Genomic DNA, 17,805 nt, shown 5'->3' on the forward strand with positions numbered 1-17,805 from the left:
TAGAAAGCCCAATCTAAAGTACACGAATATTTAAAACTGAAGCATTGATAGGTTTTTATTTGTGTATTAATAAAGCTCATCCAGTGAAAGTGAAAATGAAAACCCTGAAGCACAGCCATTGTCTACAGTCCGTCCCGAGGAGATCCCTCCTGTACCAGAAAACAGGTTCCTTATGAGAAAAAGTCCTCCTAAAATAGATGAAAAAGAAAAAGAGGGGAAAAGCAGAGAGAAGGAAAGAGACAGGTAAGCTTACATGTGTTTGAGTTGGGACTGCATGTGACAATGGTGTGATCAAGTCAGTAATTAGATTCATAGGTGAAGTCCAGGTTTCCCATGTGGTGCTTAATCACTGGCACTTTATGAGCAATGGCACTTCAGATTTCATAAAATGTGCTTGTTTGCAAGGGTAAATAACGTGGATATTGCAATGATATATTTTAAAGGACTTTTACAAGGAAAAGAAGGTAAGAAGGAATGGAAAAAATGTAAGCTCTGACTAACAAATACAATTTTTCACTTGAATTGGCTGGCCATGGGGACTTACAAACAGTATATGGAACCTTTCACTTCAAGAATAGATCACTGCTTTAGTAGTAAGTGTTGTATACAGTATAGTTGTAGCAGAGTCAGTCCCAGGGAATTAGATAAGGTGAGTGCGGTAGTATCTTTTAATGAACCGACTTCCGTTGATGGTAGAGGGAAGCTTTTATGCCACATACAGTTCTTAAGGTTTTCCCAGATCTGAAGAAGAGCTCTGTATGGCTTTTCTTTCCAACAGAAGTTGCTCCAGTAAAAAGATGCTACCTCACCCCTGGACTCATTAGTATCAAGTAGAACTTCAGCATGATATGGCTCTATGAAATAGTATGTTTCTCAGTCCAGTTTCTGATGAACTGCCTTCTACTGGACACTGTCCCATTCATTCTGCCATACCTTACCAAACCTATAGATGATCTTCTCTAGTTCTTGTTACTGACTGCAGCCAGTACAGAAATTTCTGAGGCAAGTTCAAGAAATATTATAATAGATAATTATTAAACCAACTGCCAATATAGGAAATATGTTCCTGATTACATCCAGTTAGGGGTTGACTTATGTCCTGGGACATAGAAATTTATATTTTCTGTACAAAATAAGATAAGTGGTATATCTATTGTTCTTGATATGTGTGTATAGGACAGGTTGCACCTGTATAAACCGGGACTCGTTGGTCCGGCCGCATCCAGACCATGGATGTTCCAGGATCAGAGAGTCCCAGCATAATGGGGATGGTGAGAGGATGGCCCAATTACGCTGGGAGGGGGAGGGAGAACCCAGCACAATCTGGGAAGTGGAAGCCTGGTGCATGGCCCGGCTGGGTTGCCTGGGAGCCAGGAAGCCCGGCATGCAGCTCAACTAGGCTGCAGGGAGCTGGGAAGTTGGGTGCACAGCTCGACTGGGCTGCAGGGAGGCTAAGAAGTCCAGCACTTGGCTGCATTGCAGGAAGGCTTGAGCTGGGAAGCCTGGCGCTCAGCTGGGCTGCAGTGGAGGCAGGGTGGCGGAAAGGTTGGCATGTGACTCAGCTGGGCTGAACAGGGGAGCCAGTGAGGTGGCAGGGCAGGGAGTGGGGCTGGAAGCATGGGGACCAGAAAAGACCTGTAGTCCATCAAAATCCCTCATCCAGGACCAGTCAGATCCCCAGGGTGCTGGACCAGGGAGGTCCAACCTGTACTCTTACTGTGCTATTATCTTTTGGGAGGGAGTTCTTCAGAACCAGGCAGATGAGCCTCGACCTTGTTAAGTACTCTCTAGATCAGGGCTACTCAACTTTGGAAGCCCCGGGGGGCCACAGTGATACTCATAGCACATGCCGAGGGCCGCAACTTAAGTGTGGTTGCATATACATGCAAATATATACACAAATAGCTTCTTTCATAGTGACAGGCATGACTACATAGATTAAACCTTAAGTCACGGCGCCAGACCCAAATATGGCCAGTGTGGCCAAATATGGCTAATTCCCTGGAACAGTCTGCAGCTTTCATGCTCTGCCCAGAAGGATAAGCAGCCAGCACTTCCCACAAAGCCCAGGTGCTCCCAGCACCTCCTCTGTGAGGGCTAGAAATGATGACACCCTGTACCCATCTCTTCCAGCCAGCCTATCTGCTTGTGTCTTTTAATGCTTACCCTACCTGGGAGACGCAGGATCCCACCCACGGGCCACGTGTTGAGTCCTGTGTAATCCCAAACTGCACCGCCAGCTGCAAACAAATGGACCGCGTGTTGAGTAGTCCTGCTCTAGATCAAGGTTGGAGCACACTGTCAGTTAGTGTAATCAGTCTTGTACAGGACAAGCCATCATCATACAGTACTTATCCTGAGATTAAACAGAATTGTTCTCTCCTTATGACTGTGTCTGCAATATTTCACAAGCTGTAATTCCACTGCAAATTTTTGTGGCACCTGAAAAAGTGCTTAGACACCTTGCAGAAGCACTTAAAGAAACAAGAAAATGTAAATAGAATGATGAATGATAGGGAAAAGAAAGGACCAGGCTTATAATATTCTGACAGTGACTTTGTTTTGGCATGTGCATGTATTGAGATTTCATGATGTTCCTATTCCAAGTTTTTTCCAAAAATATGTAAGACAACATTTTTCCCATCTGCCCCAAAAGGTTTTTTTAAACCTTGTATAACTTTAGTATACTATGAATAGGATGGTAAAATAGAGAGATTATGCTAATTATTTTCTTAGCTGGCTGAGTAGTGTGAGAATTAATATTTATTTTCATTTCGAATGACTTCTTTTAATTTGCAAAAGAACCAATCCAAAATAGTAGTGGAGTCTGTCTAAATCAGGAGTGCGGGTTGGGGGCCAAGGATACATAGAAAAATCAGTCAGAGATCACACACAAGTGAGTAGCAAACAAGAAAAAAAACCTTTACTGACCAGGCCCCAAGTGAGGAGGAAAAAACTCCCTCATAGATGTGGCCTCCAACCAAGAAGCAGGAAAAAAAAAAAGACACCTTAACTCCCCACAAGTTCCAGAGAAGGGGGGAGGAGGATGTGCCAAGGCTCGGGGCTGAGGCTCAAGGTTTACTCCCAGGGCCAGATTAATTCTTTTGGAGACCAAGAGCTGATAGATCTTGTGGGGGATTCTGGGCTGAGGACAGAAATGAGGTGTTCTGTGTGTGGGAGGATACTGCCAGGGAGCAGGCTGAGGGTAGGAGTATAGAATCGGGAAGAAAAGGAAGGTACAGATGTGGGCTGAGGTTGGGGAGTCTGAGCAGGAGGTAGTGTGCAGGAGTGGGATAGGGATGCAGTGTCTGGAAGGAAGGGAGGGTGCAGGAGCATGGTGGGATTTGGGATCTGGGCATCAGGTAATGTCTGGGTGGGAGAGTGGTGCAGGTCTGGGCAGGAGAGGGATGTCGATGAGGGGTCTGGCCAGGGAGGGTGCAGGAACCAGGGTAGGGGATGTGTGGTCTGGCCAGATGGAGGGGTGCCTTTATGTGGCTCTGCATCCTGTATTGAAGCGCTCCCAGCAGCCACCGTCACCGCTCCACTCCCATTGGCTGTGATTCCTGGCTAATGGGAACGATGGGGGCAGTGTATGCAGGGAGCACTTTCCTGCAACAGAGCTGCCCCTTCCTTCCTGCCAGGCAGAGCTGATGGACCAAATCTGGCCTGCACCTTGCCTTGATTGGGCCCAGGAGGTTTAGGTCAGTAGTCCTCAACCTTTCTGATACCAGGAACTGGCAAACCCATTCACAAACTTTTGGCGGACCAGCAACATTTGCGTGTTTGTGTATTCGTTATTTGCATAATGAATATGTAAATATTCAAATAAAATGTTACCAATCTGCCTAAAGCCCCAGCCTACATAGTCCCCCAATGCCATCCCTACCTCTAGAGCTGCCCATCCCTCTATTACCCCCCCCCAGTGCCAGCCACTGACTCCAGAGTTCCCTGTGCCCAGCCCCACCAGCACCAGACCCCCCAGTGCCAGCCTCCTGTTTCCAGAGCCCCACTGCACCCAGCCCTTCCATTGCCTCCCCCCAGTACCAGCCCCAGTCTCCAATATTGGCCTCATTCCTAGAGCCCCCCAATCCTAGCCCTGCCCCCAGAGCTTCCCGGCTCAGGCCCCCCTCTTCTTCCCCCTCTCACCACCACTACCTAGCTCTCCACTGCCTCCCAGCTCCTAGCTGAGCGCTGCTGCCTGGGTCACAGCTGCTCTAAGGCTGCCGTGCCAAGCTCTGTGCGGCCCTCCTGCCACGAAGCAAAGTGCTGTTCCACAGCCGGGAAGAGACTCCCCCCACACTGCCAGGCCTGGCAACAACCCAGCCTCTGACATGCACAGGATCAGTGGTGTCTGCTGCACACAGGGCGGGCACACGTTCCTGGTGGCTTGAGAGTTCCTCCCCAGGCTGTTAACAGACAGGGTCTAGAGACCTACCCGACAGCTGGCCCCCCGACACCTGCTGGTTTGAGTCAGGGAGCCCAGCTCTCGCTGCACAACTGTGACCAGCGCTGCTGACTCTGTGGCATCCCGGGACATTGGGAAGCAGCCAGATACGTGGTACAGGCCAGAGCTAGCAGGGGAGAGCCCACTGGGGAAGTCGGGCTCTGCCAGAGGAGGGTTGGAAATCACAGAGACCCAGCACAACTCCCCAGGGCCTCTAATCTGATCATCCTTGGAATGCACATGGACGCAAACGTTCTGCTCCCTGGTCCCAAACAAGTTGCCTGAAATGGAAAGGACACAAAGCAGCTGACCACTACGCAGCCCCTTCAGCTGGGCCACATGGTTGCTGCCGGAACTGGAACTAGGGCTGTGGTGAGGCTGCCCCAGTAGCTCCAGCCACAGCACATGGGGCAGCCCACAGTGCCACTCACCGGGAGAGAATTTTTAGTGCATGTGCAACTGGGGGCCTAGCCTGGCAGAGTACCATGGCCCGCCACTGTTCTGCAGACCAGTGGATGGGAATTGCTGGCTTAGGTTTCCCCTTCTTTCTCCCTCCTCCTCCTCTGCTGCAAGCCAGATCAAGGCAAGCTTCGGGCTGGGGCTGGCCCGTGGGTCATAGGTTCCTCATCCCTGTCCAAATGAGATTTTCTTATCTTTCTCCCACCACAATTTTTAAAACAATGTAAGTAACAACATCAGTTTTCTTCATTTTTAGTAATCCATCAAATTCCCAGTCATACCAGAGAAGGCTTTTAGTGACCAGATCTGGAAGGAAAATAAAAGGAAGAGGACCGAGGGTAAGTGTAAACAAAGAAATAAACAAAAAACTCCAGCCTTGGTATATGGTGATGATGTGCACTTCAATAGTGCACATTATCAGAGATTCTCAAAGCAATTTGGTTTCTCTCTTGGGAGAGAAGAAGTGGGCTATTATGCCCATTTTACAGATAACCCCGGTGCCTTAATTTAGCAAAGTGGTTCGATCAGGTAGAGGCAGCAATAGAGTTGAGTCTGCAACCCAGCATTTCTGACATCAGTGCTTTTTGTCTATGCACTAGCCAGTACTGCTTCCTAAATACATTTGGGAAAAAAATGGATATTTAATGTTGAAATTTAATGCAGAAAACATGTCTCTGGGGAAAAAAACCCAGTTCCACCAAGTGCTGACCTGTCAGGTGTCAGAGGTTTGGGATTCAGAGTAAGAATTTGTAATAACAATAATCTAAAGAACAGAATTCCAAGTAAATTGTTTTATCCTAATTAAATTTTAATAAAGTCCACTGAAGTTAGGTTGTTAAATTAAGTTGTGGGTTTCTCTTACATTCTATACTATGATAATGTGGCAGGATCTGTACTGGGGAAACTCAGAAGAAACATTCCCCTTCAGTAGCCTCCAAGACCCTATGCACTTGGGTCCTATGAACTCAGCATGACTCTGCACTTTTCATTGAGGTTTTCTTGTTGGCATATATTTAAACGACATTTGAATTGATCAGTGTAGAAGATGGGTACAGGACATACACACATCCAAAGTAGGGATGTGATAGTGTAGTCGATTAAATGATAAACGAGAGCTTATTGGTTAATGCTGTCAGCTATACACAATTCCCTCCACACACACACCCCCGAGTGTCTCTGCAAGTAAATTTTTTTAGCAGGCTGGCTGACAGGCTGACTCAGTTCCAGCTCGGGCCAGGTCCTGGCAACAACCCCCACCGCAGTTCTGCATTATTATGGAACTGGGGAGCTGGCGAGCAGGCAGGCTGGTTCAGACCTAGATCACACTGGGTCCCAGCATCAATCCCTGTTGCGGCTTTGCATTAGATGCACTTTAGGAGCCAGTGTGCGGGGGTAGGCTGACTTAGTCCCGGCTCGAGCCAGATCCCAGCAACTGCCACCACTGTGGCTCTGCACTATAGAAACAATTTAAGAGCAGGCGCACCGGCTCCCCAGTTCCCTAATAATGCAGAGCAGCAACAGGGGAAGTTTCCGGGACTTGGCTCGAGCCAGGACTGAATACTTGCAACGCTAACTTTTATCAATCGTGTAGTTGACAGAATTTTTGTCAACTATACAATTAACTAATTACACGCTCCCATCAGCCTCCCGCTGTGGGGATGGCAGGGAGACTCAAATTAAGGTACATTGACTCTCACTACGTAATTAATGTAGCTGGAGTGGCATATCTTAATTCAACCTTCCCCGTTAGTGTAAACCTGGCGTGAGATTCTCCCCGATTTGCTTGTAAAGGGGCTGGAGTAGTGTATCTTGACTACTATGGAAAGTTAAACTCCGTTATCTAATATTATTTCTTTTTCCCCTCTCAAGCGCTATCGGACACCTTCCAGATCCAGGTCAAGAGATCGCTTCAGGCGCAGTGAGACTCCTCCACATTGGAGGCAGGAAATGCAAAGAGCTCAAAGAATGAGAGTTTCCAGTGGAGAAAGATGGATAAAGGGAGACAAGTAAGATTCTGCTTTTTCTTACCTACATTGGAATTTCTGTCCAGAATACAGTGGTGCCATTTTTCTTGTCTGTCATATCACAGTGAATTATTTTATTCTCTGAATATGTAATTTTTGGCTTAATTATCTTGTTGCTATCTTTGTTTTATCCCTTTTAAAACACCCCTCCCCCCTGTTAGGGTTATGATAACACAAAAGCTATTAATATAGATGTTATAACACAACTTCATGTGATGGTTAACAGTTTCAATAGTAAATTTATTTTCCTTTCTTTAGTTGAAAAAATGTAAAACATTTTCTTTCTCCAAGGAGCGAAGTCAATGAAAATAAGAAGGATACTCAGAAAAGCCCTGGGAGAGGAAAGGAAAGAAAAATATCAGACCACAGACAAGTATCTGAGAGTCCAAACAGAAGAGGGGAAAAGGAGAGGAAGACAAAAGACCACAAATCCAGCAGTAAAGACAGGGAGACAAGGAGGAATTCCGAAAAAGACGATAAACATAACAAAAGCAAGGCCAAGAAAAGGGCTAAATCTAAAAGCCGGAGCAAAAGCAAAGAGAAATCAAAGAGCAGAGAAAGGGACTCTAAGCACAATAGACATGAAGACAAGAGAGTAAGATCGAGAAGCAAAGAGAGGGATCATGAGAGAGGTAAAGACAAGCACCATAATTCTAGAGGGAGAGATAAAGAAAGGAGCAGAAGTAAAGAGAGGTATAAACGTGCAGGATCAAAAAGTAATGAACAAGATCACAGTAAAAGCAAAGATAGGGAGAAACATGCAAAGTCAAGGAGCAAAGAACGGGAGCAGACTAAAGGAAAGCATAGTTCCAATAGTAAAGCAAGAGAACGAAGCAGAAGCAGAGACAAGGGGAAAAGAGCCAGATCTAGAAGTAGAGACAGAGACCGGAGTAGAAGTAAAGAGCATTCAAAAAATGAAGATAAAGAAGCAAAAAGAAAAGGAAGATCAAGAAGTAGAGAGAGAAAAGGCACACCAGAAAAATCTAAAAGTAAAGAGAGTAAGAGGAGGAGAGACTCAAGGAGCTATGAAAGAGAAGAAAGTCAAAGCAGGAACAAAGAGAAGTATCTGAACAGAGACAGTAGAAGTTCACATAAGAAAAATGATTCTGAAAGCCAAAGGAAGAAACGTTCAAAAAGCCGTGAAAGTAGTAGCCCTGAGACCAAAAGGGCAAGTAGAGATCAGGATAAAAGTCCAGACTCAAAGAGAAGACAAAGCAGTAAGGATAGAGAATTTAAAAAATCATCTACACATAGGAGTAGGGAAAAAGAGAAGAGTAGATCCACACCAGAAAAAGAAATAAACCAAAAATCAAAGAGTCAGGAAAGAGACCATGCCCATCGTAAAGATAAAAAGTCTGATCATGAATCAAGTCCTGGAACAGATGAAGACAGACGTGGATGAGCTATAGACTTCTTGTTTCCGTTCTGTCTCAAAGTTTGAGGCATTTTGCGGAACACCTTTTTTTAAAAAAAAAAAATGTGGACTTCAGTTTGGTCTTTTGATAATCTAAAACCTGGATCATTTGTACTGCTAAAGTTTTAATAAACTTGAAATGAGAAACATTTTTGCGTAATACAGTGTGCTGTGTTTTGACTATTTCATTGCTTGTGTATCCATTTTGTGTGTTGACAACCAAGGGAAAACCTTCTGTGTTGCATATACATTTTTAATTTGTAAACTTGGTAAGCCCATTAAAAACATATTGTCTGTAAAGAGGCTTTTTTTTTGGGGGGGGGGCAGGAAGACGCTTCAGAAATACTAAATGTTTTTTGAAGCTAGTAGAACTTTGCAAAGCTGTATCTGTCACTACAGTATAATTATATTTCTAATATAGTAGTTAGCCCAAGGAAATGGATGTGTGTGGCACAGAGAGATTTTGTAACCACAAAGTGAAATAGTTTAATTGCGCCTCCACTCTGCCTGAATTGCTGTCATGTACTGTTGATCAGTATAACAGTAGAATTTATTTGTTCTGTGGGGCAACTAGCTGCACTTGGGAGTCATCTCTTTGCTATGAAAATTATATTTCTCCCATTTTTTTACAAAAATTCTGGTCATTCAGTGTGATTTTTTTGTAATCTTTCTTTTTGTGTTTCCTGCTTCCATATAGCAATTTGTCGTTGAGTGCTACCTATGTTAACTTGCCTACTGTGGAAAACCCAACTTTAGATGCAGCAGCTAATTTTTTCAGAAAGATCATGTGCTTATCCAGTTTAATTGCTGGTTAATGGATGCACAGATATTGAGTGATTTCTTCAGAATTCAAGTGTCTGTATTTTGCACTTGGGAACTCCTGGTTCCTAACTATGTTTAGTAACCATTGCTTCTCATCAAAAATTGAATAGAAGAGCAGAGCGTGTTTTAGGGACTGACAATAGTTTTAGCATAGTGAGGAGAAATGAGTCATATTGCTTTCTGTAACCTAAAAGCATAACCCACTCAGCATGAATAGGTGGAGGGGTTAGCAAATCACTGGATTCCGAAAGAAGTGCCACCACACTACAATAATGCTACTGTTGTGTCATGAGAAAAGTATAACTTACTATTTTAGTATGAGTTTTAGTCAAATCTTGATATTGAGTTGACCTTTACATTTAAGCCTGATAGCACTGCCATTGTTACCGGTCTGTTGGGCATGTCTATCATATAGCAAACTCCTTCCTTCTCCCCCCATTCTGAACATATGCATTGTTAAAATTTGCCTGAATTCAGTTTAGTGATGTCCAGAATATTAAGGAAGAGACAAATAGTAAGTAATAGTTACTTGTTATTAAGGGGAAGAGAAGAAGATGGGGAATGCTGGATGTTGGTGAAGAGTGTGGATTGGACCGTGAGTGAATAAAACTGAAATGGCACAGTTAACTTTTTTTATTCAAAAAGTAGCTGGAGCTGCTGTGTACTTCCAGGAAATATTTTTCATAATGTTTTTAATACACATTTTGCATGTGCTGATGTTAATGGAGAGAAAATAAGAATTCCACACAAGACTGTAAAGGGTGTGAAAAAACCTACCCTTAGCAAGGGTTGTGATGATAATGAAAGCTCTTTAAAAAATTCTTTGTCGTTGTATTGGATGTGATGCAACTATGAACTAAGTACCATATTACTAAAGTTAAAAAGCTGAATCTGATCCAGTCACATTACTTTAGGTTTGACACTAAACAAAAGAAAAGAAATTAAAGTTAAGAGCACTATCAGTTTATTTTGGGCTTATCCCTCTTTAGCATATTTATAATTGAGTAGCAATAAAATATGCTCCTGAGTCTCCCTAATTTAAAAAGCCCAGTTTATTGCAGCATTGTTCATTAGTTTTGGGGCCTCTGTTAAAAAAAAAAAAAGTTCTGCCTCTGCTAATTCTTCTGCATTAACCAACCAACAAGCATTATTTGCATTGCCATGTACGGGCAGTCCCCGGGTTACATGGATCCGACTTACATCGGATCCCTACTTAAAAACGGAGTGAGGCAACCCCGCACTAGCTGCTTCCCCCCAGCAGACCAGGGAGACATGAAGCTAGCGCCTCTCCCCCCCAGCAGACCAGGGAGACGTGAAGCTAGCGCCTCTTCTCCCCCCCCCCCAGCAGACCAGGGAGACGTGGAGCGGCTTTTCTCAGCAGACACCTCAGCTTGAGAATAAAGGACAGAGGGAAGTGAGGTGTGGGAGAATAAAACTGAGCTCTAGAGAAATGTTTGGCTAGAGTTTCCCCTACAATATGTACCAGTTCCGACTTACATACAAATTCAACTTAAGAACAAACCTACAGTCCCTATCTTGTACGTAACCCGGGGACTGCCTGTATATTCCTGCTGACATTGGCTCCTACTGCATAGGAATTCAGGGAGAGAAATCTGCCTAGTATATGGAGTGAGGCTAAAAGACAATCAGTAGAAAATTATTTTCGAGATTAAGACTATGTTGCAATCAAAGACTAAAGAAAATGTTAAAATTGTGCATATTTAAGAAGTATTTCCTTTAAAATGGGAGATCTTATTGGATAGAAGAGTGAAAAATAATTCTCGAGTCGCTATTTGAGCATTGTTTTGAGAAAGATATGTTTGTATGGTCTGTTGTTTTAGAAGTTAAAATTATTTTATAGTCTTTCATATGTTGCCTCCCTTGTTTGGTTACAAAAAAATTATAATAATTGTTATGATCTTGTACTTTCTTTGTAGCTGATTTAAATCTAGATGAGGAGACAGCACCATAACTCAATGACTGTTTTTACACAATTGAATTTTGTATTGAGGGGAATTAGGCTGTACAGTTAACTACACATGATAGGGTTTTCAAAAGCTCTTGATATTGGTCTACCTAAGCTTATACTAAAGTTGATGGCAAATTGGGCAAAGGCTAATTGCTTTGAAAATCCTACCCACAATTACTTAGATAGGGAACTGAAATGTGATAAATATTTTATGTCAGGTAATTAAACAATGCTTGCGGTTATTCAGCACGGAAATCATATTGTATACGGTAATGGAAAAAGCTGTGATTTTTCATACATCTTCCACAGTTGGTCCACTTGAGTGTTTAAGTGCCACAATGATTCAAGAAAAAACAGTAGGGCCAGGGACACTACTTAGTAGTGTCCTTGTTAAGGATATTCATTTAATTTTTATCAAAGTTCTTTCCTAATGTATTAAGTGCACATGCTGATAAAGTAGATTTCCATGCTCATGAGACAAGAGTGTACAGCTAATGATTGATATTTTATAATCTGCTGGAATTGTATGTTATGTGCAATGTGATTGAAGAATTATTGTTTCTTTCCAAATTTTATCAGCCTGAGCCCAAATTATTTGTTGGGCATTCCTGAAGCCATCATTAACATAAAGTGCAGATTCTTCTTGAAAGTCAATGTACTGTGCAATTTTTCAAAAATCATTTCCTTTAAAAGACATGTTACCATCTTCCAATTTTTTAGTTTTTATATAACAGTGGCCACAGTGTTAGTGTTTAAAAAGGCATGGGTCAAGAGTCACTCTTCCAGTCCATTTACTTATCAATGTTACCTTGTAAGAGTTAGTTTTCTATTAGAATTGTCACACTGTGAACACCTTATGGTGTTAATTCTCTATTGAATTGCCTCGTGTATTTACTGATGACTATCCCAGAGGGAATATAAACATTAATTGAGGTTTGTTTCTGTTCTCTCATCCTTAGATTCTTTCTAGAATAGTTGTTATATTAAGTAGGGATGCAAAAGAGAAGTTGGTAAGTTGACTAGGCTTGCATTCCCCCCTTCCTGCCTCTATATCAGAGGCAGCAAGGGAGGGAACTGGTGCTGGAGGGGCGGGGCGAGCCGGCTTAAAAACAAGTTGCCTCCAGCACCATCTCCACAGTGTGTGGGGGGAGGCGAAATGTAGTGGTGCTGCAGTTCTGCCTTTTAAATGTAGTAAGAACGGCTCATGCCGCAGGTGGCTCTTACTACATTTAAATACAAAGGTGCAGCGTTGGACCCCATGCAAGCCAGGACTGCAGGGTCCCGGACCTACCCCCACTGCAGCTCTGCAGTTAAAATATAGGAGGAGCCAGGCTGCCTGCACACCTGGCTCCTACTACATTTAAACTTCAGAGCCACAGCGGCCCCATATCAACTAATCGTATACTCAATACAAATTGTATCGAGTACACAATTAGTCATTTACTCACTACTTATCCTTCATATTAAGGGGACAAAATATCTCTGCAGGACACCCCTTTCTAGGAGTGCGTTTGATTTACTGATTAGGATACTGGCAGAAGAATATTTATTACTGAATTTGTGTAAGATTCCTATTATGTTATAAACCCTTGTGAGAAACATGGTGAGCGTTAGCTGATTATCTTTCTAAATTGCCTTCCATTCTTGTCTTATGTACTTGGAAAATATCTGTATGAGAAAAGAGCTGGATATTTGTTTTTCTGCATGTGTGATAATGAATTAACTTCTGATATCTGCTTAATTTCCAGGAGGAAATAAGAACACACAAAACTTCACATTTTCCTAATCCCTTAAATCACTGTAGTATAATTTTTTTTAATTACACATTCTTTCGCATCATTCCCAGGAACAATACTTCATTTTACAGAATTTAGATTCCAAACCCTTAAGCCTGCCTATGTAAGCATAATATTAAAAATCAAACTTTCGATGTGTTTAATTTTTGGAAGTGTCACCTCTTGAATATAGATTTATATTTGATGTACATTTTACCCCTTGCCATTCAGAACAATTAAAATCCCAAAGTAGTTGGGAGTACCATGTTAGCAAAGCAATGCTTTGCTTCTTTTTCATTAAGGAGCACAATGCTCTGGCCAGCTTACACAAGAAAACAAAACAAACACAAACAAAAAACCCTTCAAGCTTTGATCCCAAAAATAAAATGTAATGTTCACTGTGAAATTTCAGGGAAGATGCATCAGTGACAAAACATAATCAAATGGTAAGTTTGGGCATTATTTAAGACAATTCCAAGGAAAGAGAGTAACAAGATTGTAGGTCTTGCTTTGATAAATGAAGCTGAAGTACCCTCAAGGTGCTCCTATGAGCAGCCCCACTGAAACCAGTGGAGCTTTTCACAAGAGCAAGGACTGCAGGATCAGTCTCTTGAACTGCCAGTTGTGCATGTCGATACTTCATAAAGTATTAAATGTGTGCATTCATCAGTGTTCTAATGGTTACACGTTGAACATAGACTAGAACTTGCACTAACGTAATGCAATAGTTGACTTTTTTGGTTAAAATTTTTCCAACATGCAGAGCATGTTTGTAGGAAAACTTACAATGATTTTTCTGCAAGCATTTAACCCTTTTTTTACCTCTATCCCTGTAAAATAAATGTATACATTGTGTTAACTTTGCTGTAATTGTTAACTTTTACATGTATTTTTTGTACTGTGAATGACTTATTTGAAAGACACAAAAAGGTCTAATTAATTTTGTGAACAATGGTACCAGGAGCTAGCTTTTATTGATTTGCTGCGATAGCTACAAATTGTATTGACAATAAAGTAGTGCTGTGTATTGACAGATTAAAATTCAGTAAGTAATATGGGGCCTCAATCTCATGGAAATTTTTAATCTGTACTTCTCTAATGAGAGAACATTCCAAAATGTGAGTGAGTGATATGGAATGTGAAACTTGTGTATTAAAGTATTTTCAGAAATATTAAATGCTTTTTTCATATTTTGTTAGTTTCAGGCTGTTTATTAAACCAAGATCTCCAACCTATCTCTACAATTATAGGAAAGTCTTTTACAATATAGTCTGAAGATTAAGTTATCCATTTCACTTCTACTCTTGCTGAGCTGTGTGGCTTGTACAAATGGCTATGGCTTTCTACACAATTCATAGAAAACTTGTTTTACATGTGGGACAAGAAAGTTGGCCTGTATTATAGACTATAAAAAAGAGATGTCACTATGTAATGAGTTTCTTGGTGCAGACAAAAAGTATCCGCAATAACTTAAATTCTTTTGACGGTGTCAGAAATTCCTGTTACTTCCCAACCAAGTCTGTTCCTTCATTCTTTCTGAATGTCTGCACAGCAGCATTATTTTGAAATAACAGTGCTCGTCTACACAGCAAGTCCTTTATTTCAAAATAATATTTCAAAGTAATCCAACTTCTGTAACCCTCATTTCACGAGGAGTAATGAAAGTCGAAGGAAGAGTGTTCTTCCTTCAACTTCCTGCAGTATAGACAGCGACAAAATCTGAGTTAAGGTACGTTAACTTCAGCTACGCAATTAACATAGCTGAAGTTGCATATCTTAACCCAACTTTAGCCAACAGTTTAGACATACCCTTGGTATGTGGCAGAGACATGGTAGAGGAATGAAATTACCAAGGAAAGAAATAAGTACCACAAGATATTCTGTTTCAGAGTTAGGTAAAGTTCTCTATCTAAACACACTTTTAACTAATTAATATTGTCTGTTTCTAAAAAGTTTAAAAATTGCTTCAAAACGTCATACACGCTATTTGAAAAGTAATGATCTTCCATTATGAGAATTTTGGGGTGGGTATGGGGTTGTGTGTCATGCACTTGAGCATGTTAATGTTTCTGAAACTTCTAATCAGAGATGCTTATGTAAAAACAGTCATTTACTGCATATTTCTATACCCTTTAAAAGACCAGCATTTCCTAGATTATGTTTTTAAAAAATACAACTAGGGTTGTAAATATTCAGGGACATCACTTCTGATATTTAGAGCCCTGTACAGATCCAAAAGTGGTAGCTACATCTGCAAAGATGACCTGCAGACATCCTCAGCTACATCCACAGATATAAAGCGGATATATGCAGATTTGCAGGGTTCTACTGATACCACTATTGTTCATCCTTCATTCTTAACCTGTATTACTTTTTGCTCACAAAATATGATTACATATGCTTTGTGCCAGAAAAGCTCCCCTTTTTGTCCTTATTAACATTTTCAATAGAAATTAATGAGCATCAGAATTTGTCGGGTAGTAGCTGTGACAATGCTGACTATTCTCAGGCCAGAGTTTGGCTACTTATACTTTTCTTTTTAATTTGTAATGTTCTTTGCCGCGTAAATTACGCTCTGCAAAAAGGAGTCCAGGTTGAAAGCTGCTTTAGCTAATGAAGGTTTAACTAAAACCTCAATGAAACAAAGATATTAAGTAAGGTATGGAACTGGTTACAGGCAATACAATACATACATTTAAGTATCTTTTCATCAAACAGTCTTTTTATCACTATTATAAACTGATGCCTTTTGTCTACTTCTTTCTCGGTACTTTTGGCATTTTATCTAACTGTTTTTGGTGAAGAAAGAAATCCCAAAAAAGCTTACTATGCATTCTAGTTGTAACTTACTATGTAAGCTTACTATGCATTCTAGTTGTATTCTAAAATTACTTTTTTCTACTGTTTTATTTAAAATATATCTTCATAGGTGGAACTAAATAATGCCTTTCAGACTATTTTAAAAAATGATTTGTGGACTCTGTCTTTTCACACTTGCTGGAAGCCTGAAACTGACTTGTCCGCTCATTCAACATGGGAAGAACTTAAATGGATAAAGAAGACAGAGAGTTGTCACTAGTTCAATTTGGGAAAAAATAGGCAGCCCCAGCAGAGATTGTTAGGGGGGTGGAAAATTGGACAGAAAAATGTTGTAAATGTAAAACTGATACTGTGCCCCCTAACCTAAAGTACTATTTGGGTCTGGCTGCCCTACTAGTGAATATAGCAGAAATAGGAATTCAGAATAAGGGAGTAAGAGTCTTCATTAGTAGAGGAAAAATTCCATGTGAAAAGAGACTTTTAGATTTGGGGCTATTTCAAAGGTTGCTCAAAGATACAGAGAACAGAAATACAAAATTGTGCTACAGAAGAAAAGGTAAATCAGGGTTCGCTCTTATCTTCTTGGCATAAAAGATCGGGGACATCTAGTGAAGTTGAATGGTAAATTTAAAATTGAATAATGAAAATACCCTCTGACACATTACAAGTAAAACTCAATGCCATATCTTGTGGAAGTAATGGGCTTAGGAGGATTCAAGAAAGGATTAGACATTTGTAGAATAAAATCTACAATTACAATAAATAGGACAAATTGGGAAGAATATAAACTCACCTTTTAAGGCATAAAACTGACCACCTTCCTACTAAGGACCAAAAGGAAATGTCCCTTCCGTGTAGTGTTATTCTATAATTGTCTGCACTTTTGTCTGAAGCAACACTGCTATTGAAAACAGGATAATGAAATAGATGGCCCACTACCCTAATTTAGTATGGCAGTTGCTATGTTCTTAAGACTGCCAAAAGGCAAAAAAGCTTAAATGTTAGCCACCAAATAAGTCTCCAATAGGAGAGCATAAGATGAAAAGCTTCTCCTGTTTAATGGAATAGTTACTAAGTTATGACTAATGAAAACTGGATCTTCAGGTCAGCTTGCAGCATAGCATCAATTTAACTTAAAGCAATTGGTTAAAGGTTAGTTTATTTCCAAGAGCCCAAAACACAGCAAGTTTTGAATTATGTTTAGGTCACTTGTAACTTAGGGGAAATATCACAATTGCCCGACAGGGCCTGAAATAGATGTTACTGGTGACAAGATGATTAATAGAAGGGACATAACTTAAATATAAAAACAATCCCAAACCCTTGCTGACATGGCCCCTGACTGAGAAGAAGAAAAACACTACCCCTATTCCCCTCACGCACCAGAGCCTAAGGAGACCCGGGCTGGTAGATTGTGTGCTCCAGCCACACAGTAGATGGGCGCGGGGGCTGGAGTGCCAACACAGGCTTCCCAATGCTGTGGGGAACCTTGAGCCTCGGGTTGGATTCAGGCAAACGAGGCTGGATGCAGCCCCCGGGCTGGAGGTTCCCCACCCGTGTGTTAGAAGATAAATAGAACTTCACCTCAACAGGTCTTGGAATGGCATTTGATCTGGGAAAACTAATGGGGATATCTCTGGGCCTGTAAAAGGGGACTGAACTACTACTAGAAAGTCCAAGGTATACATGTAAAGCCATTGCCTGTAGAGCACTGGAATTTAATCTAATTAGGATTTCATCTCATGAATAATTAGATCTAGTCTAGAAACAAACTTTTCAGGCTTTGAGGGATTCTTATTGGCAGCTTCAACTTGCTTCAAAAAATAAGTTAATTTGAAGGATTGTGACTTGAAGCTAAAAACTGCCCAGTCTCAAAACACGCTACATGTTCCAGGCTATTATGGAAAGGTGAGTGGCTATGCGGAAATATATGCTTAAATTAAATATACCAGAATTCCAGTCACCCTGCAGAAGTAGTAGAGTAACAGAATTTAGCTTCCATTAGCAAGCAGTTAAATTTCTTGCAGTCTATGATTGGACTGAACTTATCTTGTACTTTCTGAAATTTTAAATCTGCA

General features: G+C 41.2%; 1 protein-coding gene across 1 annotated transcript in view; it reads left to right on the forward strand.

The window, feature by feature from the left end:
• Positions 1-8,490, forward strand: part of PPIG (peptidylprolyl isomerase G) — a 49,048-nt gene extending 40,558 nt beyond the window's left edge. Inside the window, exons 10-13 of the mRNA XM_006118189.5 lie at positions 76-243; positions 5,160-5,241; positions 6,773-6,909; positions 7,219-8,490. Of these exons, the coding sequence (XP_006118251.2) occupies positions 76-243; positions 5,160-5,241; positions 6,773-6,909; positions 7,219-8,329 (1,498 nt within the window). The 3' untranslated portion in view covers positions 8,330-8,490. The remainder of the gene's footprint in view (positions 1-75; positions 244-5,159; positions 5,242-6,772; positions 6,910-7,218) is intronic.
• Positions 8,491-17,805: the final 9,315 nt, after the last annotated feature.

Source organism: Pelodiscus sinensis, chromosome 7, assembly GCF_052426305.1.
Source record: "Pelodiscus sinensis isolate ZL-2025 chromosome 7, ASM5242630v1, whole genome shotgun sequence".
Taxonomy (NCBI): Eukaryota; Metazoa; Chordata; order Testudines; family Trionychidae; genus Pelodiscus; species Pelodiscus sinensis.